Genomic DNA, 26968 nt, shown 5'->3' with positions numbered 1-26968 from the left:
AAGCACAGACATTTTCAGGCACTCCTAAACTCAGTGATGTAGCTTCATTGCTATTATTTCCCCAATGTGTGTCCTACTGTTCATTACCCATCTGCCACATCACATTTCAGAGCCATAGGTTCTTAAAAGACTGAAGCTGACTTTTTTTTTTTTTAAAGCATTTTTAGAACCTGCAGAAATTACAGATGGGACACCACAATGATGTATTGCATTTGGTTCATCTGCTCATACTATTATCTCAGATGATTCCGAGAGCTTCTCTGGTAGTATTTTACAAAAACAAGTTGTAGTCTTAAGGAATATAAACCTTCATTTTATTTTTTGCTAAACTTCATGCTGTTTGTCATGGTAACTCAAAATACTTTGAACAATTTCCTTTTCTCTAAGTATTTTCAGTGTCTTTAAAGTGTTTGCAAGCTTTTCTATACCCCAAATACAAGGAGGAGTGGAACATGGAAAATAAAATTACTTAAAAACATTTCTGGAGAGCTTATGGCCAAGTAAACTTCACTTGAGGAGAAGCAGAGATTTGTATAGTGTGGCTCAGCTGAAGAAAAACTGATAGTTGAGTAACACTTTGTTTTGGTTTTTTCTTGACTGGCAATTGCTTGATTTTAGTAGGACAGCCAAGACTGCATAAATAACTAGAAAGGCTGTGTGTGTGTGTGTGCATGCATTTTGTGTCTAAAAATAGTTTTCTTGGAACAGGATTAAATTTTGACTTTGCCTGCTTCACTTTTAACATGGAACAGAACTCCATGTGGAAAAACTAATGTCCTTTTATTGGCCAGCTAGAATTCCCCTTGCTTGGCACTGCTTCTTTTCATCTTTTCACTACCGTGTACTTCCATTTAGTCAGCAGCAATACATGTAAATTAGTTCTGGGCATTAAGGAATAAAGAACAGATGGTTTAGAAAATGCTTTTTAAATTAGTATTTTTTTCTTTAAAAGTAGTTTTGAACTCTGCCTAATTTTTCCAACTTATTTTACAAATTATTTTCACTTACCCTTCCTTAATTCTAAGTTTAACAGAAAAATTGTGGAGTTAATATTTTTTAAACTTGGTATCTAATATGCCAGATTTTGTTCCATAAGAATCCTTTTGTCTTTCTAACAGAAGACTTAACAGAAGAATACAGCATTGACTAAGATTGTAAAATCACATTCTAATGCTACAAAAATAATGCTTCCATCAAATAAACAGAACAAAGTCTCCTCTACTAATCAGGAATGCAGACACACAATTATACAGTGACTTTTCATTCTGGACAGCTCAGATCAGTAACAGGCTGTTGAGGAAAACAAGCATATGTTATCTGGTCTGTATTTTGTGCTTGCTTTGAGCTGGTCACCGAGAGGCACACGTACGAACGTGACAGGTGAGGCAAGAGTCTGAACTGACATACACACGTCTTTGTAGGGTATGTGAAGTGTATGATAAGTGCCAAAGTGCTGCCTCGAGGAACTGATATTCTTTCTTCCCAGAACAGCAACAACAAAAGTGAAAGCTCATGCAAGCATTCTCATCCTTGGTAAGTGCTGAGATCTGCTGACATTTCTGAGGGTGATGCCTGCCACGATGTCATGATTCACCCGTCTCGTTTCAAATGATTATGTCAGCGTTTGAGCAGGCTAGCTGAGACGTGGCTTACGCGTGTGTTGTATGATGTTTGCTTCTGTACAACTTCAAGTATGTTCAGTTAAGGATGGCTTTCTCATTTAGTAATGCCAGTGCAGCAGATTTTCAGTGAGTGGGAATTTGCCTGAGGCTTTACTGCTGCCATTATTGGGATCCAGCTTACACCCGCAGTAGACAGCCTTGGCCTCAAAAAGTTTAAATTCACAAGTGCATTTTGGCAGCTTTAGGAAGGGGAACTGAAGGTTAGATAAACTCCTAGTATCAAGTTGTGCAAAAAAAAAAAGTTTTTTGAAGGTTGTAAATTCTTACAATATGGGAAATGCTTTGCGTGTAAGATTGTTGCGTAAATTATGAAAAACAGGTTTAAATAAGTGTTGGCAATATCCATGCATACAGTTGTTCCCTAAGACAACTGAATTTGTTATTTGTTAATGAAATAATGCTTGTCTTTCTGGGTGCTTTTCAGTAGTGTATTCAGATAGATTGGTTATACAGCGGAGGTACAGCATACCTCAGGGAAAAGAGAAATTTGCATATAAGCAAACTTGTAGTAGCAATGGATTTTAAGAGTACTGGGGTTTCTGAACATAACCTTTTAGTTTTTAGTAAAAGGTGGGGTAAAATATTATAAGTGTGTATGCATGCACTTATTAAATAAACCCATGAAGAGCGTTAAGTGCAGAGATACCACCTCTGGCTCAAAATACCTAAGCTATAAACAGCTGGATTCCTGGGGGGTATTCCAGCAAAGCACCCCTGGATATTTACCGTGTTCTTGTATTGATTTATTTTGCTAACTGCTGCTGGTTATTACTTAATACTAGGCTAGAGGGACTTCTGGTTTGAGCTGTCCCTGTGTTCAGAGTATCCTCCCTTTCTACATATATATTTTGTTTTCTCCCTACGTGGAGGGATACAAAGGCTGAATTAGCTGATCATATTTTCATACGTTGCTATTATGCTGTGGCTATACGTGCTGATCTCTGATGTTGCTCCAAAACACCAGGCAACAGTGGATGGTAACTTTGCCTGCTGCCCAGCAGTTACAAAGCTAGCTTTGCAAATCCCACCAACAAATCTCGGAGAATACTATCTTTTGATACGTCTTCAGTGAAAGTCATTAGTTAAATATCACAAGCATTAGGCTTTAAATCTCCTTAGTGTTCCCAGTTCTTCACAGGCCTATGTAGGCTTGTCTATACTATGTAAATGTCAAAAGGTTTATCTTGGCTCGTTACTTACTGTCCCAACATCATCTCTCACATCTATGGCGACTTTACCTGGGGTTGCCTAGAATTACTCCTAAATAAGGGGTAGCATAGGCACGCTGTTACTTAATTATATAAGGAATTTGTCTGCATAATGAAAATCTATATTTCTGACCTATTTTATAATGTAAAAGTACCAAAGGTTGGAGAAGGGCTCCTAGTCTAAATTCCAGTGCTATGGGTTTTTTTGTAATTGTAGCATATCTGGGAAAAAAACCTGCCTTCCCCCCGCCCCAGAAAAACAAAGGTTCCATTTTAACTCTTCAGTGTATGGTAGTAATTTGTGATGGGAAGCTATTTCTGGTTATATATATGAAGATTTCCTTTAGCTAAACTTTACATTTTTTTGCTTATGCATCCTTATTTGGTCTGCTTTAATAAAGTTATACTACTCTTTATATGAAATGGTGGTATCTGATGCAGAGACTTCAGCCATGTTCTAAACGCCATGGCTGTAATTATATCAGCATTAAATAACTGGCTGTATGCCAAGTAAAACGATTAAGAATCAGCTAATTGTTAGATGAAACAATGAGACACGTGAAGAACTTGGTAGTACTTTAGTAAGTCTCTTAATCTTAAATTCTCTTTACTCATCAAAACGCTCGGTTAGCAGATCACTGTTTTTGTTGGAGATGAACATGTTTGTATTCATACATGTCGTATTTCAAATCTTAAGAGAACAAAAAATTATGATACACCATACTCACTTTAACCTTCCCTTTTACAATTTAACTGGTTCTTAACCAAACATATGCAAGTAGGTTTTTACAAATGTTCTTACTCGTGGTACTGCTTACTGTCTGTTAACAGCTTTGTTTTTCAAAGCGTGCTGGAATGTGCCGATAGCTCCTCTCTGTACTGAATTTCACCCCATTAGGTGTATGTTTGTCTATAGAATGGCACGTCAGCCTGAGGATTAGCTTAGCTGTTTGCAGGCTTCCCTGTTACTAATCATTACCTCTGCTTTGCAGAACATCTTCAAGTCCTGTAGTTTTACAGGTCTGTAGAGCCCTTGGATGTTTTTACCTATTTATATTCACCTTTGCCAGGAAGCATGAATATTATTCTTTTTTGGAGAATATTCTGCTTGTTTGGATTTTTTTTTTCACTGAATAATTAAGTTCTACATTTTGATTACTGTATTACATGTTTGATTATTGCAGGCTATAGAATTTCCCCCTCTACTTTATGTTGTATAGTTTAATACTTTTTGAAAGGGATTTACTAAATCGCAGGTAGAAGAGCTATTGCTTTTGTAATTTTTTCCAAAAACTTTCTGCTGCTTCATTAATACAATTGTCACAGTAGCAAAATCGGCTCAGGAAGGAATGACCCTCAGACCACCACCTGACTGGCCAGCCAGGAACTGAAACAAATGTCTAAGGAAAGGTTGGGAATGTTGGTCAGTGTGTTACACTGGCAACTGGATATCAAACTGGTCATCATTTCATCAGGATTTTTTTTGGCCTTTATACTTTTCAGTTGATTCATTAGATCCTTTAACTTAAAAAAACCCAACAAAAAAAATCCTTTGAAATTCTGTTTTGTCTTCAACAGTGCCCTTAAAGATAGTCGTTTCCCCCCAATGACGAGGGATGAGCTGCCACGGCTTTTCTGCTCAGTGTCTCTACTCACTAACTTTGAAGATGTATGTGACTACATGGACTGGGAGGTAAGGATGTCGGATGTCCTTTACGAAAATTACTTTGCTACCATGAACTTCTATAGCACAAGTCACACCATTTAAATTATCTGCATACATTTAGTGAAGTTGTCACTGCTTTGCACTCTGTACGCATTGTTTTGTGCATAGATTCAAAAGATCCTTTTGGTAGAACTGTCACCACCTTAAAAGTCGGAGCCATGAAAATGGAATAAAGTTGTACTCTTGCCCACTTAAGCGCTCAGAGAGTGGTCTGCACAGCTGTATTTCTGTATTTACCTCCATCAAGCACAAGGTACTGTCTGAGTGCTGGTGTCCCGAGTCCTCTTTTGCAGCATAGCTAACTACAGAACCATGATAGGTCAGTCCATTGATTCTGGAAAGAGGGTGTTCCAGTATGAAAGTTAATAGTCTGAGGTATGCCTCTGGAAACAAGCACTGCAAAACACTGCAATCCCCAAACCAGCTGCCTTATTTAGCTTGTAGGAGTGAGCCATTTATCTTTCCCAAAACTTATTTTGCTTTCAGAGCGAGTGGCCTGCACAGACCCCACAAAGCCCTTACACAATGAAGCCAAGTAAATCATCACTTTTATTTTTCTTTGCTACTTATGCATGGAGGTGAATCTGTTGTCACTGTTAGATTCTGGGAAACCTGCATGCATTCTCTTGGAACAGCAGCATAAAAGAGACTGAGGGCAAACGCTGCTTTTAGAGTTACTTGTGGGAAGGTGGATTGAAGGAAGCCTTATACTGTATTCTGTTTTTTCCCAAATTATTTGGTCTTAGACACTTGCAAAAAAACGAGTTACTGGACTTAAGATGAACTTCTCATCTCGGTCAGTATGAGTGTTGTGTTGCTCTTTGAGTCTATATCTGAGTGGACATAAAAAAATTTTGAAATTGTAATATATGATAGTGGACATGTTACAATGCCAGAGACACCACACAAGTTACAGTAGTTCCCTTTAATAATGACTTAGCCCTAATAAATCTTTAGGATTTCTTAAGAGAAAAAGAGGCTTTCTATTGTGTTCACACATAACACATGTATATTGAATATAAATTTCATTTGCTGTTAAAACGGTAAGAGGCCCTACTGCATGGAATGGTGGTATCCAGCAGTAACCTCAGCATTAGGACTTTTACAGTAGCTGAAAACCTAATAAAAATACGTTTCCTGTTCAGCTCATAACGACAAGGGCTTCTTGCCTTCTGATGTGTAATTCTGAATGAGATGAATGTAAGTTCCCTTTGGGGTTTATTGGCATTTTCACCATAAACAGAATTATTCATTTTTTATGTAATGTCAGAAAAAAAAATAAATCATAGCTGCAGCTGTGTGCATTCTCAACAAGAAGGTTTTTCCAGAGAAGTAGTTTGTCTTGTCACTGAGCCCTTAGAGTACTTCAATGTTTTCAAGTAATCTAAAACTTTAGTGACTTTTAATACTAAACCAAGCTAGAAGTCAAAATTAAAACTGGTAGAATTTTCTGCTTTGCTAGGTTGACTGCTGGTAGTAATCATAGTGATGTTTTCAATTTAATTTCATTTATTGTAATTTATTAAAAATTAGACAATACACTCAGAAAATGTCTCTTTAAATGTGTGAAGTGCATAATGAAAGAGCATTTACCTCTTTCCATGTGGTAGGGTAGTCTATGAATATTATTAGACACTGTTTTATTCTCTCACTAATAAACTTATAGGATGAGCAAAATATTCATCCTTAAAGAGAAGCTGAAACCAAAGCCTGCATTCAGAAATGCGCTCTCCCTTGGAAAGACTGGTTTAAACTTTGTTCCTTGGGACACTTCTGATTCATAACTTTAATACCTGTATGAAACAAAGGAGGCTTTTACTTTCTATGTCTTGTTGCGGAATCCTCGAGACTTCAACAACACTGTAAACAAGCCTAATGCAGAATTGTAGTCTTCACCGAAGTCTTGTAGTTCTGACTGATTTTGTGGATTCTTACGATTCTTCTTATTGGAAAGTCAGGACTTAGGAGGAGAGAATGGAGGGGCCAAAAATATAATATGTTTTCCATTTGCTTAGTTGCTCTCTCCTGTTTCATTTAAGGTTTCATAATGATAGGTTTTTAAAACCTCTATCAAATTCTTAGAAATTCTAAGAAATGGTCACAAGTACGTTCCACAATTTGTTTTTTGTTTGTTTGGGTTTTTTTTCTCATTTCCTGTAAGTTAAACGTGCTTCTCAAGTGATTGTATCATACATAGTTGTGGATGATCCACAGGCTTTCTATGCCAAAGGGGCGGGGGGTGTAAATGAGAAAGATAAAATGTGTAATTGTTAGTTCTTAAAAGAATGATTCACCACTGTTGGCGCCCTGTCAGTGAGATAGCTTATGTCGTCGGTGTTTCTTTTAAGGGAGCTGCAGTTATGCAATATTAATGGCAAAAAGACATTTCAGGATGTCTGGACTATGATGTAAAGAGAGATTGTGCATCTTTCATCTCGTGTAATGCTAAGATCATCCTGAAAAACATGAGCCTGGTTAGGAGACCTTACTTCTGTAGGTATGCTACTGGTGACCGTGTGGGAGCCAATTCGGTGATTTGCTGACAGCGGTCACGGTATTTCAAAATTGCTGATTCGGACAACTCGCAGTGCACTGGTGGCTTAGAGACAAGATCATTTGAAGACACGGCTTGGGAGTGTCTCCTATATCCTGAAGCAGAGTGATAGATCTTTTCTCTGATTAGTTTAGGAAGATAATTCATTAAATAAATGAATATTTCAGTTGTAAAAAGCAATGCAAGATCCTTTTGCAGCAGAAAGTTCAACCAAGTAAACAGGAGATAGGAGTGAATTGCTGGCTATTAGCTCCCATACAATTTCTCAAATTGCTGCCATTTTTACCTTTTATAAAAGTAACTAGGAGAAAGTACAGACCTTTAAAGGACAGCTTCAATGCCATGGTTCGTGAGGATGCTTCCTAAAATATAATTTAGCATTCCTACTTACCTGTGACTTTATAAGAATTGCAGTGCCCTGTAGCAGGGGAACAGATGTAGGGCTTTGAAATGAACGCTGGGAGGGTTTCCTCATTTCTGCTAGACAGAACCCGTGAAATACGGCTGTGGTCCGGTTGCTGCTGGGCTGGAGTTCCACAACCTTTCCATCTCAAAGAAATGGGCAACACGAGAAAGTCTAAGCTATGTTTCTCTTTTTTTGATAGTACTGCTCTTTTATTAAAGATCAGATATCAAAGGACTACTTGGGAGACAAGTCATAAAGACCAATTATTTTTAAACACATTTGATATGGATAGCAGTCATTCCTTCCCCGCGTAAACTCAGCTTTATCCATATTTCCATTCTCCTTGAGCTCATCTTTTTGATCTGTCCTTCTGCCAAGTCTTTCCTTTCCTGCGTAAATTTGAACTCCTGCCTCAGGATGCATCCAGTTTTGCTGTTGATTCTTAATGCAGATATACTTGCATCTCGTGTTGCACTGGGAGCTGTGGGTGTGGTTAGCAGCACCCCAAAAGAAGGAATGTAGAAGAGTGTGAATAGATTGCTGTGAAGTATCGTGGCTTTGGGTCCTTCAGAGAGAACTTCTGTTTGTGAAGCTTGTAAGTCTGAAATTTGGGCGAATAAGCCTACCCTCAGAAGGTCCTGTGAGCAGCGTCAGATCCCAGGAGTGGCATATATGTGTGATCATGTTGTAGGTCTTGCAGTTCCAGCTTTGGTGCTACAGGCTCTGCCTCCTTGAGAGGGGATGGCTGCGAGGTACGTTACAATGGCAAATGATTTCATGTATCCCCTGCATGCTTTTTTCTCTAGAAATACAGAAGAGAAAAGCAAAGTGCCTCTACTCGTTCCCTCTCTATTTCATGTTATAGCAAATGAATACCTTTTAAATTTATTTTCTCATTAATTAAGAATCTGTGGGGTTTTTTGCTAGAAGGTAAAGCCTGTCTTGCTCATTCAGGCCCTCTCCTCATTGTTTTCATCAAAACATCATAAAGCATTACGATTGTATGTAATTATAATTAGAAACTTTTTGGAACACATTATTGTAATTCCAACAAGGTAATAAATAACTAGAATTGACCCGTGGCTCTTCCTTAAAATACCTTGAAAGAGATCTTTGCCCTGAAGTTGCTGTTCTACAGTGAAGTAAAATCTGCAGAACTGTACACGCTTGCTGTGTTGATACAAAAGGCCTTTACCCTGTATGCACTGGTTTAAATATTAGCTTAAATAGTTGTGGCCAATAATGTTGACGGAAAGGTGGCTTATGTTGACTGAAAGGTGGCTTTTTATTGTTGACAAAGTACATTTAAGAGTTGCAGAAATTCTTTCCTTCCTGCAAATGCAGCAGCACCAGCGACTCTTGCAGCTTATATTCCTTAGAACAGAGAAGAAAGAGTCTTGATCTCAATATTTTATTCTCTTTGGAAGATATTCAGTGATTCCATGTATGTAAATAAATGATTTATTAAAAAAGAATGCTAGTCATGAAGCAGAGAGCGTATCTCCTGTGTAGTGTTTTGCCTCCATTGTTAAATCAGAATGTAATATTTAAGCCCTCCTAAGGATGATCAGAAAGAAGCCAGCATATTTGCTACAAATGTGAGGCTAAAAAGCTGTAGAATACAGCTAATAAGAAGTGGGGTCAGCTTCTAAATAAGTAGCAATAGTCGCTTAACCTGAAGTGTTCCGTTTCCAGACAAGCCTGTGTACAGCCGTGTCCATACAGTTAGGTAAATGAAGGGGAAAGTTACTGGTTTGTGCTATCACAGGTTGTAGGCCACCTTTTTTTGTTTGGAAATGTTTACAGCTTGCCGCTGTTCAAAGACTGAGCTGACAAACCATGAGTCAGTAGAAGGATTAGCCATAACCCAGGCCAGCCTCACCTGGTTCATCACGTCCTGCCGTGAATGTTTGTACTGGTAGAAGCGAGCGGCAGGCAGGCCGTTTGTGGCGGTGTAAGGGGCGTGCAGGCAGTAGGGCTTGTACATCAGCCGTGTTTCTATCTTGAGTGGAGGAGAACAGCAAATAGTGAGTGAACTCACGGAACAGGCAGACACTTGTTTCTAACACCAAGGAGGTGTTGCACTACTCAGCTCTGGGATATCCCTGTGGGTTCTTTGTAACAGATTCTTTGTTATCTGCTTTAATATATTTCAAAAAAAATGTTTACAATTAATTAATCTTAAACTAATTAGTGATAATTGCATGCAAATCTCTTACAGATTTCAGTGCAGCAGATAAAACTGAACAGAATGATTATTTGATAGTAGTTTATTCCACAGTGGACTAGAAGCTTAAATTTCCACAAGGCTTGATGTTTTAGATGCTTATCCAAATTCCATGTTGATAGGCTAGCGAGAATAATGCTACTTCTTCCTCTCGGTATGGTTGGAGAGTCAGTACAAGAGGAACAGATTTGTAAACTGTGTTTGGAACTTTGAGTCAGAACAGTGGAACGTGACAGTTGCTTGAACTTCGGTTTCGGGGTGGGTTTTGGAACAATTTTTTCTTAGCTCAGCTGAGATAGATGTAGAGAGAGAGAGAGAGGTATTTCAGGCAATAATCTAGCAAGTGCCAGAAGCACGTGGCAAAACAATAAATGTCGTGTGTGCGTGTTTTCCCCATCCCGAAGTGTATGTAAATAAGCGATTCATTAAAAAAATGATGCATATAAATGAATATGAATGTGTATAAATACACAACAAAGCCTGAAGTTCTGTTGAGGTCACTTCAGAAGTAAAATAAAAAATATAGTTTAATGCAATCCTTAGATTTAGGGAAAGGTCTGTGTTTTTTAATTAATATTGTCACTGAACCTAGTTTTAGGTAGCCCCTGGCCACTTACACAGTGGGCCAAAAAGTTTACATCCACAAGTACTGAATACATCATATACAGTATTTTATCCTCTAAAACACTACAGAAATATTTCTATTGGAGGAGATTGGTTTGTTGCCTTTAAGTCTCTCTCTTATCCCACTTTCCCCTCCCAACAGCAACAGTCTAAATAGATTCCTGTCCATTTGGGGCACTGATACGGCACTTGTGTGGTCTTCTTGCAGCTCAGAAGGATACCTGTGTGTAGTCATTTCCCTAATCGGTGGTAACAGACGAGACGGAACTTAAACTCCATCTGCAGAAGATTGTTTGGTTTGTTTTTCTGAACTGCATAGATGCCTGTGGTGTATCGGTAGTTTTAGTTTGAGAAGCACGCCATGGGCTGTTGTATGAAGTTCTGTGCTGAGCCTGGCAGGCAAGCCAGTTACAGTCCAGTTCATGCCTTCCAAACACGCACCTACCCCTTACCTCCCATCTTAGAGAGGAATATTTTGGGAAATTTCACGGAAGTTTTCATCAATGCAGGAACGTTGGTCTCTTGAGGAAGTCAAAATAAATTCCTGGCTGTGCCCATGGCAGTCTTAGCGTGGATCATTCTTATTTTGCTTGTGTGTAGCTTCCTTTTGTTTAACTTAGGCCTGGTTTTGATCAACTGGAGCTAAACAATGAAAAGCCATTTGTACTGGACTAAGAGTACTGCTTAGCTACGCAGTTGGAATTCGTGCTTCACAGAACGCCATGAAGTTTTCCGAACCAGAGGAATTGTGGGTGCAGTTGTGTTGCCTTTTTTATTTTTCTCTACATCTTTTTCTTCTACAGACATGGGCCTAAAAGTCCATTAAAATGGTTAATGGGAAACATCCAGTGCAGTGTAGCTACCTACTGCTTGAATGTTGCATCATACTTAATCCATCAGTAGTGCTTCTGGTTAGTTTCTCCTGAATACTAGATGACCACTGTTGTGCTAAACAGTTGTGTAGAATTTGGAATCTAATAGTCTGCAGGATTTGAAGGTGTGCAAAGCCTGAAAATATTTGATCTTAGTGCTTAGGCAACTGAATATAGATAGTTACAAAATCACCAGCTGCAAAAACCTACTTGGTTCTTGGAATAAACTTGGTAGGCTCATTTCAGCTTCTAACACCGTTTCATTTTACTTTCAGGTCCTTTGGGTTCATAATTACATCATCTGAGTATACAGACTTGATCTCTCTAGTATCCATGTTATGAAAGTTAGGTTTAGGAGTGTTTGGTAATGAAATATCACATTAAAATTTGCAATTAATTAAATTTATTAGTCTCAAATTAATTTTTCCTATTTAAGAAATGTTAGGTTCATGGGGAAAAATTGTTGAGGCCATGGCCAGCCACAAGAGAGACTCTTCCTCATGTTTCCCCATGCTTCTATCATATATAAAGATTAAAAAATAAAGTCTTAATGTAAGCAGGTATGTTAATTGATCAGGTGGTAGAGCTTTGTAAATATTCCTTATTTGTTTTTTGACTGGCATGCAGTTACAGTAAAATAGGTCGTCACTGGAGAAACTGTTACAGCATTTTTTGATTAATTTTGTGTCCAAAAAGAAGTGCCGTACCACATACCATTGTACCCTTTGAAACATAACTATTCATTTCCACATACGATGCTGGGAACATTGCATTTAAATGGAAATAGCATCTTGGTTATGTGGGCATGAAAATAAAAACGTCCATCTACTAAGGCTTTGTGTTTATGCACAGAACTCAAAAGCAACTGAAAACTTTCTGGTAATGGAATATCTTTCATGGCATGCCTGATCCAAGTGCAGGTGCTCTCACCAGAACTACTGTACCTTGAACAAAGGGGTGCTTGAACAACGCCCTGGAAAGGTGCCTAGCCTCATTTTAATTTTTTTAAAATTTTTTTTTGGCAGTTCAACTTTATATATATCTAACTGCTTGTTATTAGTAATTTTGGTTTCCATACTGGCATTTTGTCATATCAGAGTACTTAGTAGCATGGAAATAGGAGTGCGAAGCTGAACGCTTTGGAATAGCTCCTTTTCCTCGTCATACATTAGCAGAAATTTTGAAGGCTCCAGGCTTGAGTTCGTAGTGTGACAAATCTTTCGTTGTTCAGCTGTTATTTGAACAAAATAAAAGCTCTTAATTGAAGCATCATTAGATTTGCCAGCTGTTTGGTTGCCTGCAGATTGTATCTGGTGACCAGGTGATTTTATCAGCAACCACATTGCTGACAGTGTTGGAGGGAGAGAGCAGGCTCAGAGACAGAACGACTTTTGTATCTCAGCTGGCTTTCCTCCAGAGCAGAACCGAAGCTCTGTGGTGGGGAGCTGAGGACCGTATTTGTGCTGCTGCTGACCTTACAGGGCTGTAAGGTGAACACCTTTCATAAAGATTACATTCACTTCAGTACCACCTCTTGAAACTCTTTGCAAAATGGTATTAACCACTGAAAGGTTCACGTTTTGGGTTTTATCGTGTTAGAAATCTCTTGTATCTTTTTTCTTTTAATGTACTAATAAAGCTGCCCATTTCTTGCAGGTGGGTGTACATGGCATTAGAATAGAATTCATCAATGAAAAAGGATCAAAACGCACCGCCACCTACTTACCGGAGGTTGCAAAGGAGCAAGGTCATTGTTGCACTTTATTTCGTATGATCTGGTGAAGAATTTAAACATACATAGAAATCTAAAATGCAGTATTTGACCTTGCACTGATGTCAGATGATGGAGCAATATTTAATTGTAAGAAGACTCTTATATAAAATGCCAATTAATATGCCTGTATCGATCCCCTTGTAGGGATTCAGTAAATTGTAGCTGTTTTTTAACCAGTCATAAATGCAGCGTAGCTGTAGGAAAATAAAACGTGGAGGGGTGCTACAGTGCTGTCAACCAACTTGACAGCTGTTAAGAGCTGCCAATTTCATATAGTTGTTATGCTGTGATATTAGTGACATGCAAAAACTCTGGGATGTCTGGTCAATTATCTTAACAGCTGATTTATTCCTAAATTTGCAATGATAAAGGTTTTTTTCAATTAAGTACTTTCTGCTGGTACTTAATTCCTTTTATAAGCACTGGCTTCCTGGGTTTTTTGATGGATGGAAGGGAATTACATCCAGTATCAAAGTCCAAAATAATGTTGTTAAAGTCCCTTTTAATAGACGCACAGACTTAAGTTTGAGAATTAAAAAAACTACAGTAGGTTTTGTTGAATAGTGATCTTTTGGACTAAGCAGCTGACTGTGACTACTCACTATGGGGTTTTCTTCCAAGCTTGACAGTGTGTCTCAATGTTACATTTTGCATTGCTGCTTTTTTTTTTCCTTTTTATATTTGAGTTGGTCTTCTAAGGAATAGGATTAAACTTTTACTGAGGACCATCTGTAATTGATAATTCTGTTTCCAAATAGTCACCTGTAAGTTTAGAGGCTTTCCAAGACAATTTTTTTTGCTTTTGTAATCTCAGGTTGGCTAGTCAGAGAAGTGGTTTTTTTGTCAAGACCTTTGGTGATCACTTAACAAACTTTTTTTAAATTCAGGAACTGGGGGGTGAGGGGCATGTGTTTAAATTTCTAAATAGTTGTAGTAGACCATGCATTGCAATCAGACTCTTTAAAGTACCCAAAACTACCCATTTGTATTTTTTTACGTACCCAAAACTACCCGTTTGTTTTTTTTTTTTTTAATGTAACAATGTGACTAATCTAATTGCATCTTTTGGAAATAACATGTCTAACAGCCACTTAAAATATTAGGCTTTTTTAAAATCAATGAATAGGAGGTTTGAATAGCGTGAAGATTTTATTGAGAACAATAATGAATAATCCATCACTTTTTTTTATTACCCAGCCACCTATACTATAATATAGTAGCTCTGAAATTATCACTGTAAAGTTAAGTGATATTTATGAAGTCTAATCTCTGAAGTTCTCTGCACATGTTCAACTGATAATTCTCTTAAATTTCATTTTATACAGAAATTTAATTTTTCATACTGTCGTAGACATTTATAATGTGTAAAGTGATTGTGATACGTGATCATACCTGAACATTTCAGAAAAGTTTAATTTTATATCTTTTTTATATCTTTTTCATTTTATATCTTGATACCTGGATATAGCAGGCCCACTTTTAAAATATTTCAACTACGAGATAAAAATACATGTTGTTTGTAGAGCGAACTTTGTAAAGAAATCCTATACATCATATTTCCTTCAGCTGTTCTTAAGTAGGGAAGAATGATGTATGTTTTATACGGAACTTCAGCAGAGCGCTTTCATTATCAGTCACACTACATACCGTACTGTATTTGTGCAACATCTATGCTTATTGCTGTATTTCTCACTAATTTTTATTACTGTAAAATTCAACAGGATGGGACCACATTCAAACCATAGATTCCTTATTGAGGAAAGGAGGCTACAAAGCTCCGATTACTAACGAATTCAGGAAAACAATAAAGCTAACCAGGTATGCATCAGGGGATACTACAGATAAGCCCTGTTTTTGTAACACTGTGATGTGTTCGTTCCTGGTAAGTGCTTATTTCAGATGGTAACAGTAAGCTTTCCTGTATATATTATTAATGATTTCTTTCTTTTCACAATCGCAGTACGGACTTTTGAGAATATCTGTGCCTTGCATAGAGCTTAGTGGTACTAAGCAAGAAAGAAAAGGCTGTTGTTAAATATTGGGCTACACATCTATATCAGAGTACCTGCATATTTTGTTTCCTAACTCGGACAGATCTTAGCAGTGTATTAGCTCTTGCGTTTTACAGTTTGTTCGTTGGCTGTAAGGGACCTCCAGGGCTGTTGTTAACGAGGGTGACTTGCCGTTGTCCATTTGTATTTGAGCAGATGGTGCACTGCGGCTCTGCTGCTGTGAAGTCCTGGAGGCCCCTCACTACTAGTGATCTGCTCAGTTCTCAAAGACAGCGTTGGGTGTCTTATCTCCTGTGGAGGACAGGTTTCCCTTCGCTTAACAGGTGTTTGGTATGCAAACTAGGTAGCTGATTTGACAGTCAGTGTACTAGTCAAACTGTGTCAGGGTATTCTCAGGAGTGGAGACATGAATTAAATATTTTATTTCATACTCTGTCACTTGCACAGTAGTATATTTTGATTTTGCTCATTTCATACAATGTGTTCTTAGTGAGTGGGAGCCAGAATATTTTAGAATTAGCAGCAGATGTTTTGCCCATAATATTGTAGTTATATGGTGAAGGGTGGGAGGAGTAAATGTCTGTAAGAACATCTCTAAAACTATATCTTTTTATAAGCTTGCAGTATAAAATGACTGCTAAACTCTAGTTATCTATTCCATGCTTGGAGAAATAAGAATTTTTTAAATCTTATGTCATAAGGAAGTATTGACTGTTCTTCCTCTTCAGGGAGGCCACACTTGACATACTAGTAATACAAATAACAAAGCTAGAATCCTTTGTCCGAAACTCTTATCCTTCCTATCTTTTATCAAATTCTAGGGACTTACAGGGTCACAAGATTAATCCTAAAAGTGTTGTCTATATTACTCTTGTTTCTGTGTCCTGATTTCTTTGGAAATACTCTCCTCCTTAGTGCAGCTAGGTGTAAGCCAGCCTTGACTTCCTTGTCCATAATTAAAACCCAATCCTTTCATTTTAGACATTTGAGCATACTTGGCTTCTCCTGATTGTTTATGCACTCTTACAGGAGAAAGACCTGAGATTTTGGTTCTTTTCAACTTCCACGTTTGTAATCTTCATCTAGAAACCTTGCTGTTACTTAGCAGTAGTTTATGTTTAGACCAGGCAGAAGACAAAGCATTTCTTAGAAAAACAAATATTTTGGTATTAGAGGAATCACTTGTTCAGTGATCTTGTGGATGAAGAATAAAGGCTTTGTGTCCCAATGGCTGTTCAGAATTCTGGATTCTTGAAGGAACCTGATGACTGTGGAGTAGCTGTGACTAAGGAAAACATGCTATTCTGAAGGTTGAATTAGAGAGGAAGGTTTTACAGAATCCAGCTGAATATCCAAATGCAGAACCCCAGTCTCCTTTTAATTTATTTTAGCTGTACACCTTGTTATTTTCTGTTCAAAAAGAATATATGGAGATAGCTGAGAGCAAGAGTAACAGTGGTATAGGTCTTAAATGACTATTTATGTATGCCTCAATAAATAAGGAATATGTTCCAAGAAACAAAAATTCTATATAGTGCACATCTTCCGGCTACATGATTTTGTTTGGAGCAAAAACTCACCCCCTCAAAATCAAACCACCAAAACCCCCATGTTTAGTGTATTTAATATTTTAGTGTATTTAAGTTCACAACATCCAGTCTGCTAGCAAAATCACTGGCCTGACAAGTGGAAGAAACAAAGCGTAGTTTCTAATGTTCAGAAGAAATTTTTTTTTGCTGTTTTACTTGCTTAAAAACTCAGTTTCTGCTGACATATTATAAACAGGAGTATTAAAATAGTAACCATTTACCAGCATCAGGCAACCTTTTTTAGAGCCTCGTTTTAATAACTTGTCATACAGTAAAACATCTATTGGAAGAGTGGAGTAAGTGCTTTTAACTCCTTTTTCAAGTCTCTGAATTAGAGTAAATGCCCTGTGCGTGAGTAAAGCCTTAAGCTGATCAAAACTTGTCTGTTGCTAACTATCTTCACTTCAAGTTAATATCCTGCAGTTCTGGCCACGTTTTGAAGAAGAGAACTAAAAAATAATGGAGCTGAAAGAAGTCTACCAATTCTAGGGGTCTAGAACGCGTAAGGACAGTCACTGCATTTCCTCTTCCCTCTGCTTAAACGAGCAGATGTGATTCTAGGCGGGCTGCCTTTGGCCTGCTCTGACCCACTTACAACCAACTTCATTAACTGCCAAGCTGATGGTTTGGTTTCATAGTGGCAGGGGATTTCCTTCACAGACCAGCTTAGTCGTCAAGTGCAGTGCCGCGTGCCGTTCCCATCAATTCAAGAGCCGCAGCTAATCTCCCAGCAAGGACCAGCAGCCATTTGTTAAATTAGTACATCATTAACAAAGACTGTTGTATCAAGCAAGTGTGGGCACCTTTGGTGCTCTGAAACATGTCCACTGAAGCAAAAAGCTACGAGTGTAAGGTGTTCTGCTCTGTTCCTCTGGCAAAGAGGCAGCAGAAGCAAATGTGTTTGCCCCCTTAATTGCTGCAGTTGGTAACTCAACAGTAGTTTAAACTTTTGTGTTGGGCTGTGAGTGCAAGCGGTTGAGCCATCTGTTGTGTTTTTTTCAGACCTAAAAGAGGAGAGAACAACCAGAGCAACTCCAGAAGAAAAATATGATAGAAAGGAGAGGTGGCAATATTTTAAATCACTGTAGCTGGATTCACCAAATCTCATCTGTCAGATCTCTTACGCAAGGTCTTTCTAAGTGAAATTTGTGGAAATGTGGAATAGTGTTTTTGTGTAGATTTTGCACTTCTACAGATAAGTGTAAATGTGGTGATATGTTTCTTGTTGTCAAACAATACTGATGCAAGTATATCCAAAATATTTGTTGTCAGGCCCTGGATTCTGCTTTTAGTTACATACAGCTGGCCGATGTTATTGTGAGACCTCTCTCCATTATTTTTCAACGGTATTGGGAGTCTGGAGAGGTCCAGAGGAGGGCAGCCAAGATGGTGAAAGGGCTCAAGGGCAAGACTAAGGAGGAGGAGCAGCTGAGGTCACTTGGTTTGTTCAGCTTGGAGAAGGCTGAGGGGTGACCTCATCGCAGCCTACAGCTTCCTCAAGGCGGGCAGCAGAGGGGGAGGTGCTGCTCTCCTCTCTCTGGTGACCAGCAACAGGACTGAGGAAATGGGATGAAGCTGCATCAGCGGAAGTCCAGATTGGACATTAGGAAAAGGTTCTTCACTGAGAGAGTGGTGGGTCACTGGAACAGGCTCCCCAGGGAAGTGGTCATGGCACCAAGCCTGTCAAGAGTTCAAGGAGTGGGATGGAATAGTAGGATTCTCTCTATTAACACCTGGCTACGAGACTGGTGCTACAGGCAGGGCTTTGGGTTCTTTGATAATGGCTGGTTTTATAAGACAACAGGCGTGACAGTGATACATGGGAAAGGTTTATGTCGTAGGGGCAAAAGGGTTCTGGGACAGGAATTAGCAGGGCTCATTCGGAGAGCTTTAAACTAGATTCGAAGGGGGATGGGGTGGTAGCTGGGCTTGCACCACTGGGGCAATGCTCTAGTGTTGAGGTAGACCAGGAGGCCCCCCATCCCCCTGGGGTGAAATCAGGGGGTGAATCTGGGATGAAATCGGTGTGCCCAGCTCGCTCCCTGAAATGCCTGTACACCAATGCACGCAGCATGGGGAATAAGCAGGAGGAGTTAGAAATCCGTGTTCGGTCGGGGGGCTATGATCTAGTGGCAATTACAGAGACTTGGTGGGACGCCTCGCATGACTGGAATGTGGTCATGGATGGCTATGTCCTGTTCAGGAAAGACAGGCCACTAAGGAGAGGTGGTGGAGTTGCTCTTTATGTGAGTGAGCAGCTAGAATGTATTGAGTTCTGTCCAGAGGCGGATCAGGAGCGAGTTGAGAGTTTGTGGGTGCGAATTAAGGGGCAGGCTGGCAGGGGTGATACTGTTGTGGGTGTCTATTACAGGCCACCGGATCAGGATGAGGAGGGTGATGAGGCCTTCTACAGGCAGCTGAGAGCAGTCTCGCAATTACAGGGCCTGGTTGTTGTGGGGGATTTCAACTACCCTGATATTTGCTGGGAGGCCTACTCAGCCAGCCATCCTCAGTCCAGGAGGTTCCTCCAGTGCATTGATGATAACTTTCTGATGCAAATGGTGGATGAGCCAACTAGGAGAGGAGCGCTGCTGGATCTGATCCTCACTAACAAGGAGGGTCTGGTTGAAGAGGTGAAGGTTGAGGGCAGCCTTGGTTGTAGCGACCATGAGATGGTAGAGTTCAGGATCTCATGTGGCAGGAACAGAATAGCTAGCAGAATCACAACCCTGAACTTCAGGAGGGCCAACTTTGGCCTTTTCAAGCAATTGCTAGGGGAAATCCCATGGGAGAGGGTACTAGAAGGTAAGGGGGCCCAAGATAGTTGGTTAGCGTTCAAGGACTGCTTCTTCCGAGCTCAAGATCAGAGCATCCCAACAGGTAGGAAGTCAAGGAAGGGTACCAGGAGACCTGCATGGTTGAACAGGGAACTGCTGGGCAAACTCAAGTGGAAGAAGAAGGTGTACAGATCGTGGAAGGAGGGGCTGGCCACTTGGGAGGAATATAAGTCTGTTGTCAGAGGATGTAGGGAGGCAACTAGGAAAGCTAAGGCCTCCTTGGAATTAAACCTTGCAAGAGAGGTCAAGGACAACAGAAAGGGCTTCTTCAAATACATTGCAGGTAAAGCCAACACTAGAGGCAATGTAGGCCCACTGATGAATGAGGTGGGGGTCCTGGAGGCAGAGGATAAAAAGAAGGCGGAGTTACTGAATGCCTTCTTTGCCTCTGTCTATACTGTTGGAGGCTGTCCTGAGGAGCCCTGGACCCCTGCGGCCTCAGAAGAAGTCAGGATAGAGGAGGAATCTGTCTTGGTTGATGAGGGCTGGGTCAGGGACCAATTAAGCAACCTGGATGTCCATAAATCCATGGGCCCTGATGGGATGCACCCGCGGGTGCTGAGGGAGCTGGCGGAAGTCATTGCTAGGCCACTCTCCATCATCTTTGCTAAGTCATGGGCAACAGGAGAGGTGCCTGAGGACTGGAGGAAAGCGAATGTCACTCCAGTCTTCAAAAAGGGCAGGAAGGAGGACCCGGGTAACTATAGACCAGTCAGCCTCACCTCCATCCCTGGAAAGGTGATGGAGCAACTTGTTCTTGGTGCTGTCTCTAGGCACATCAAGGATAGGGGGATCATTAGGGGCAGTCAACATGGCTTCACCAACGGGAAGTCTTGCTCAACCAACTTGATAGCCTTTTATGAGGATGTTACCCGGTGGGTAGATGATGGTAAAGCTGTGGATGTGGTCTATCTCGATTTCAGTAAAGCGTTTGACACGGTCTCCCACAGCATCCTCGCAGCTAAACTGGGGAAGTGTGGTCTGGATGATCGGGTAGTGAGGTGGATTGTGAACTGGCTGAAGGAAAGAAGCCAGAGAGTAGTGGTCAATGGGACAGAGTCCAGTTGGAGGCCTGTGTCTAGCGGAGTTCCGCAAGGGTCGGTTCTGGGACCAGTTCTATTCAATATATTCATTAATGACTTGGATGAGGGATTAGAGTGCGCTGTCAGCAAGTTCGCTGATGACACAAAACTGGGAGGAGTGGCTGACACACCGGAAGGCTGCGCAGCCATTCAGAGGGACCTGGACAGGCTGGAGAGTTGGGCGGGGAGAAATTTAATGAAATATAACAAGGGCAAGTGTAGAGTCCTGCATCTGGGCAAGAACAACCCCATGTACCAGTACAAATTGGGGGCAGAGCTGTTGGATACCAGCGTAGGGGAAAGGGACCTGGGGGTCCTAGTGGACAACAGGATGACCATGAGCCAGCAGTGTGCCCTTGTGGCCAAGAAGGCCAATGGCATCCTGGGGTGTATTAGAAGGGGTGTGGTCAGCAGGTCGAGAGAGGTTCTCCTCCCCCTCTACTCTGCCCTGGTGAGGCCGCATCTGGAGTATTGTGTCCAGTTCTGGGCCCCTCAGTTCAAGAAGGACAGGGAACTGCTAGAGAGAGTCCAGCGCAGAGCCACGAAGATGATTAAGGGAGTGGAACATCTCCCTTATGAGGAGAGGCTGAGGGAGCTGGGTCTCTTTAGCTTAGAGAAGAGGAGACTGAGGGGTGACCTCATTAATGTTTTTAAATATGTAAAGGGCAAGTGTCAAGAGGATGGAGCCAGGCTCTTCTCAGTGACATCCCTTGACAGGACAAGGGGCAATGGGTGCAAGCTGGAGCACAGGAGGTTCCACTTAAATTTGAGGAAAAACTTCTTTACTGTAAGGGTGACTGAACACTGGAACAGGCTGCCCAGAGAGGTTGTGGAGTCTCCTTCTCTGGAGACATTCAAAACCCGCCTGGACGCGTTCCTGTGTGATATGGTCTAGGCAATCCTGCCCCGGCAGGGGGATTGGACTAGATGATCTTTCGAGGTCCCTTCCAATCCCTAACATTCTGTGATTCTGTGAGTGTCTGGACAGTGCTCTTAGTTATGTAGTTTAGTTTTAGGTAGTCCTGTGAGGAGCAGCGATTTGGACTCGATGATCCTTATGGGTCCTTTCCAACTTGAGATATTGTATGATTCTAGTCTAAAAAGAATGTAACTCCATTTAATGTAACTGGGATTATTTTAAAAGCAGAATTTGGCAGACAATTAATACTGATGGTTTAAAAACAGCCCAAAAATATGTAGTGCTTGTTTACAGCTCTTCTCCTAGGTTTTATGTAGAGAGCTGGCTGAAGATACAGGACATTCTCAATAAATCATCATGCGTTTCTATGTCCTCTACTTCGAGCAACATAGTAGGGAACAATTTTTAACAGTTCTGTTTGCTTAAAATATTTTTCATAAGCACTTAGTGATTCAAGAATGACTCTGACAACCATGGCGGTTCCTTCCCTGCCCTTGTGCCACTGAAGTTAGTGTTATTCCTAACATCAGAAGCACAGAGCTGTTAGCATTAAACATACCACTCGTGCTGTATTTTTAGTGCTACTTGCAGCTTCCTGGTAACAGTTCTTGAATTCGCTTCTTTGCTCTTTTCTAGGTACCGTAGTGAGAAGATGACGATGAGCTACACAGAGTACCTTGCCCATCGTCAGCATCATCACTTCCAAAATGGTATTGGGCACCCCCTTCCACCATACAACCATTATTCCTGACACTGAGCCGCATGACCAGTCACTGGACCTCTCTGCAGACCTCTTCCCAGGAGACCCTGCCCCTTCTTGGTCTAGCTATCTCTATTACTGTACCATTTTATGATGATAGTTTCCGTTGCCATGTTGAGGCTTCTTAGTTGGGTAAGCTCATCATGGCAACGGGAGGGAAAACTGCATTACTACAAAGATCCCATACTTTTTTTATTATTGAGTCACTGCAGATTTTTTTGCAGCATATATAGCCCTTGGGTTTTTTATGAAATTTTAAATTTCTACTTCGTTAACATTGAATTATATCAATCAAGGCTTTCTGTGACTGTGGATGGAAGGAAGAGTTTAAGGATTACTGTTAGGGATGCTTTGCTTAGCAAAAAGGCATTCATGGCTTTTGCATTAATAGGTGTGACAGGGAACGAAACATATCAGATTCAGGTATTATACTAGACAATGAATCGCATTTTCATAATGTTCTTAATGATGTTCTGTGTACAGTATCTCACCCCCACAGTAAAGATTTCATGTAGCTAAATACATGATCTTCAGATCCAGCACATACAGCCAAAATGTGAAGGCTGACATACAAAAATGCTTTTTTGGATGAAGAGAAGCAATTATAGGTACAATGAGAGGTGATGGTGACATGGCAGCATTTGCAGAACCAAGTGGTCTGATTGGTAGGGCATGACACAATCCGGATGACATACCAGATACCTTTGTCTCCCAGTCTGGACTGGGAATCGAGGGTGATCCAGCCCTGTCAAGACTAGTCATCATAATGCATTTGTAATGAGACGATGCCTTTCTGATGATCTCAAATTAGGAGTGACATTTGTTTTTGAAAACAGGTTGGCGAGTAGCAGATGTCATATTAGGAAGAAAATGGATTTAGATTTTAGTGCCTTTGACTCTGACATAACTATATAGTTATATATAAAATTCATAGAAAAAAATATAGCAAATACGCCAGACATTCTAGCAAACTATATTGAGTCTGCTCTGGCGTCAGCTTTTTGGGGATTTTTTTAAAGTGAGATTTTTTTGTTTGTTTGTTTAATAGCAAACCTATTTTGGAAAAGAAAAATCCCTGTTTTGTTCTTTCTTCTGCTTTTGAACTTGTTGAGTTTTATCAAGTCATGAATAGTTAAAGTTAACTATTGTTTAAAAAAGAAAAAAGATTGTTGTGAAAAGAGCACAGGACAAGTATGCCATAATTTTACATGTTTTCATCTATTACAGGAATAGTACTTGAGAGCTGTAAGTCCTGTGTAATAATTCTGATACCCCTCCACACGGCAGAAGAAAGAAAACCGATTGGAACTTTTTCCTGCTGTAAAAATAGGATTTAGTACAAGGTATGCGTGGTATATTTGCAAGCCCAGTATATGGTAGGAGCCAGCTCCTTGCTCATGTGCCTGCAGAACTGCCGCTAATACCTGTTGTACTTCAGTGCATATTCTAGGGGACAATACATGCCGTCTATTATAGAAGAGACCTTCCTGATATGAGTGAGTAAACCACAGTAAGCAGAAATTCCAGTTATTTTGAATAATGAATGTTTGTAAATATATATATAAAAAATTGAAATAGATAAAATTGATTAAAATCAAGTTAAAAAAATCAGACTAATTGTAAAAATGTTTCAATAAGGTTTCAAAACCAGATGTGGATAAATTATGCTCATCCCGTAAGTGAGGTTAGCTTTGCCACTTCATTTCTATGGAGGTTCTTGTAGAAGGTCTTTGGTATTCCTTCATCCACAGCATTTGATGTCCAAATATTAGCATTTTCAGTTGTGATGCCTTAATTTATAAGCAGAGGGCCTGAAATTTCAGGAGCCAAGAGATGCCAGCCAGAAGCTGCAAAAATTAATAGATGTTTATACAGAGGCTATTTTGGATGATACTGTTGTCTTGTTTCTACTTGGGGAACACTTTTAAATGGATTAGTCTTCAAGTGGAAATGGTGAACAAGTGGCTACCTGATAGAGTTGTGTTGGTTTTTTTCTTGCCCTTATAGGGAAACTGAGCACAAACTGAATCATTCTGCTGCAAAAAAAAGAAGTCATCCGACCCCATCTTTATCTGTCATCTCGTTAGAGCATGCTCATGCTTCTGTGTGAGCTCATTGTTAGAAGTTTTTTAAAAAGATCTATTATATATAAAAATATATATGTATTGAAAGGTGCTAATCAACCTCAAGCAGGTCACGTGACTGGTCATGCGGATCTAAAATCATATCAGATTTTTTAAAAAATCTTCGATATATGCAGATGTTATACAGAATTTCTTACCAGTGTAATAATGATATACTGATGAATAAACAATCCTGCAGGATTTTAAGGACAAGGTCAGCAATACTTCCCACCATGGCTTGGGGGGGAAAAGGATAGTTTTGTCTCCTTTTTGTATACAGCATAATGCACAATGCATTTTTGTCTATCTCTTAGTAGCTGTTGCTTGAAAATATAGTTAAAAGGGTGTTATACAAACTGTAAAGGTGTGCTTTTGAAATGAGTTAACGCCAGACCCTTCTGGACCAGAGTTTTGTATCACTAATTAAAAAACTGTTACAGAGTCTGTGGTCAATCCGATTGTATGATATTTTTTTAAAAGATTGGAATAATCAGTCTATCTATCTACAGTGTTTCTAGGGCACCTACCTCCTCAGCACGCAAGTGCTGAAACTGCTATGGATTGTTTCTGTGTCGTTGTGGGTTTATTTGTACAAAACGTGCAGTTCACTGTGACGTGCACTGGGACAGAATAGGTCTGTTTGCTTAAAGCTGATCAACGATTGCTTTCACACGTCATTCCCTCATAGTTATGTTTAGTACCCTTTTATATATATTGCTGGGTTTAGATATGGATTTTTTTTTTAAATTTGGGGTACTTTATAAGTTAAGGTACAACCAAGTAGCTTATTTCAGTTTTTTAAGTTGGAATGCTAATTTTTTATGATCATTACTCAGTTTGCCTTATTCCATTAAAGAGATTGTTGGGGTTTTTTTCATTCTTTTGCTTACTGTTCCTAAAAACCCTGTTCTGTAAACTGAGTTAGACAACAAAACCGTAGACTTGACATGCAACTATTACTTAGTCATGCTCCAAGTGGCCTTCCTTCTGCCCAGACGGCTGTAGCACTGACTTGTCACCATCTCAACCCCACCGCTGATGGTGGCAGGGGGAGGGCACGCTGGAGTTCTGACCTCAGAGACACTATTACACCAAGGCAGTCAAAGCCATTTGCACACCCTGATGTTTGTATACGGACCTCTTTACTTGTCTTCAAATGTGCGGGTTTTGAAAATTGTTGTCTGGAGTAGGTTACATCTCTTACGTGTGTTAGATCGAACCAAAGAAGCCTCCAGCCATGCCCAAATGCTGCTCCTAAAGCCTGCCTTCCAGTCCTTACAAAATCCCTGCAGGATTAAATGTGTTAACTTTTTTATTTTTGTACAGTTTCTAACTGATTTTTGCTAGTGATGTTAATTGAATTAAGTTTATTTGGGGAGTCTGAATATCTCCACCATTTAAATAAACTGGTGACTTTCCTTTTATGTTTTAAAAAAAAAAAAAAAAGATGAAAAAAAAAAAAAGAGAAACCCAAAGTGTGCCTCTCAGATTTAAGGGTTTCTGGTTACATTTATTCTAAAGACCAGCAATGATTCTTTATATACAAAGATATGTTTTCCTTGTTTTTTATTACTGTTAAAAGAAAAAATAAAAAATAAAAGCCTCTTTCTTTGCTCTGGACCCAGTAATTGCGCTGGTACATAAACGCACTGAGAAAACAAACTTTTGTTTGAAACTTTTGTAACAACTTATGACTGTTTTTGTATATCAAAGTTGATTCTTTTCAAAATATTTGGATCTAGTTTCTAAGTTATTTTAGTGTTTTATATGTTACAAAAAAAAATTACTTTAAATTGTTCACCAGCATCTTGAGTTATCTTTAATGCAATGGTGACACACAATGGGCTTAGAGCTACCTGGAGTAGCTTGTAAGGCCTCTGTCTTTTCCTTCCTTCCTTAGTAACTTGATTACAATAATATCATGGATTACCTGAACCCCCTTCCTTTATAACTAGATCCTTCTTCCTTCCACATTTAATTGCTATTAGTGTGAAGAAACTGTTGAAATGGGCATTTGAATATAAGTACGGCTTAAAAAGAGAAAAATGAGGAAAAAGAAAAAAAAATTATAGGTGGTTATCTGTGGGTCTGTGAGATATGGCTGTGGAAAGATATTGTAGTAGTTTTAACACTATTGTTATTACCTTTTAAATCATTTACCCAATAAAATAAGGAAAAAGAATCACTATTTCTTTTTATGTTTCTCTCCTTAATTGTGCGACTTGGTCAATTTTTTACTTAAGCATCTGCGCTTAGGGTTAAAGGCTAATGATGTGTTTGTTAGAAATATTTTCCTGTGATTAACTGTGTTTCCATTTTGCCTGCTGTAGGAACAGATTGGGAACAGGTACATGCAGCTTTCAGTCTAATTCAGAAGTGAGTCACTAATCTCTCCCAAGTTAAAGCAGCATTTATATCAGTTACGCCATTATTTATAGCAATAATATTTATCATTATTTATATCAGTTATCGACCAGTTCAGTTTTGTACTTTTTATGGCTAACTTTAAACATGGAATTTTGTCCAGGCTTGGGCTCCTTACTCTCTGAGAGGGGGAAGTGGTTTCAACCTTT

At 39.6% G+C, this 26968-nt stretch overlaps 1 protein-coding gene across 2 annotated transcripts in view; it reads left to right on the top strand.

The window, feature by feature from the left end:
* AMMECR1 (AMMECR nuclear protein 1) overlaps positions 1-26537 on the top strand; it is an 82291-nt gene extending 55754 nt beyond the window's left edge. For both annotated transcript variants that reach the window (XM_068411811.1, XM_068411810.1), the window contains 4 exons: positions 4469-4583; positions 12956-13046; positions 14795-14891; positions 22149-26537. In XM_068411811.1, coding sequence (XP_068267912.1) covers positions 4469-4583; positions 12956-13046; positions 14795-14891; positions 22149-22263 — 418 coding nt within the window. In that variant the 3' untranslated portion in view covers positions 22264-26537. The remainder of the gene's footprint in view (positions 1-4468; positions 4584-12955; positions 13047-14794; positions 14892-22148) is intronic.
* Positions 26538-26968: the final 431 nt, after the last annotated feature.

Source organism: Nyctibius grandis, chromosome 13, assembly GCF_013368605.1.
Source record: "Nyctibius grandis isolate bNycGra1 chromosome 13, bNycGra1.pri, whole genome shotgun sequence".
NCBI lineage: Eukaryota > Metazoa > Chordata > Aves > Nyctibiiformes > Nyctibiidae > Nyctibius > Nyctibius grandis.
Note: the sequence above shows the minus strand (reverse complement) of the source record. Positions and strands in the feature narration are given on the sequence as shown.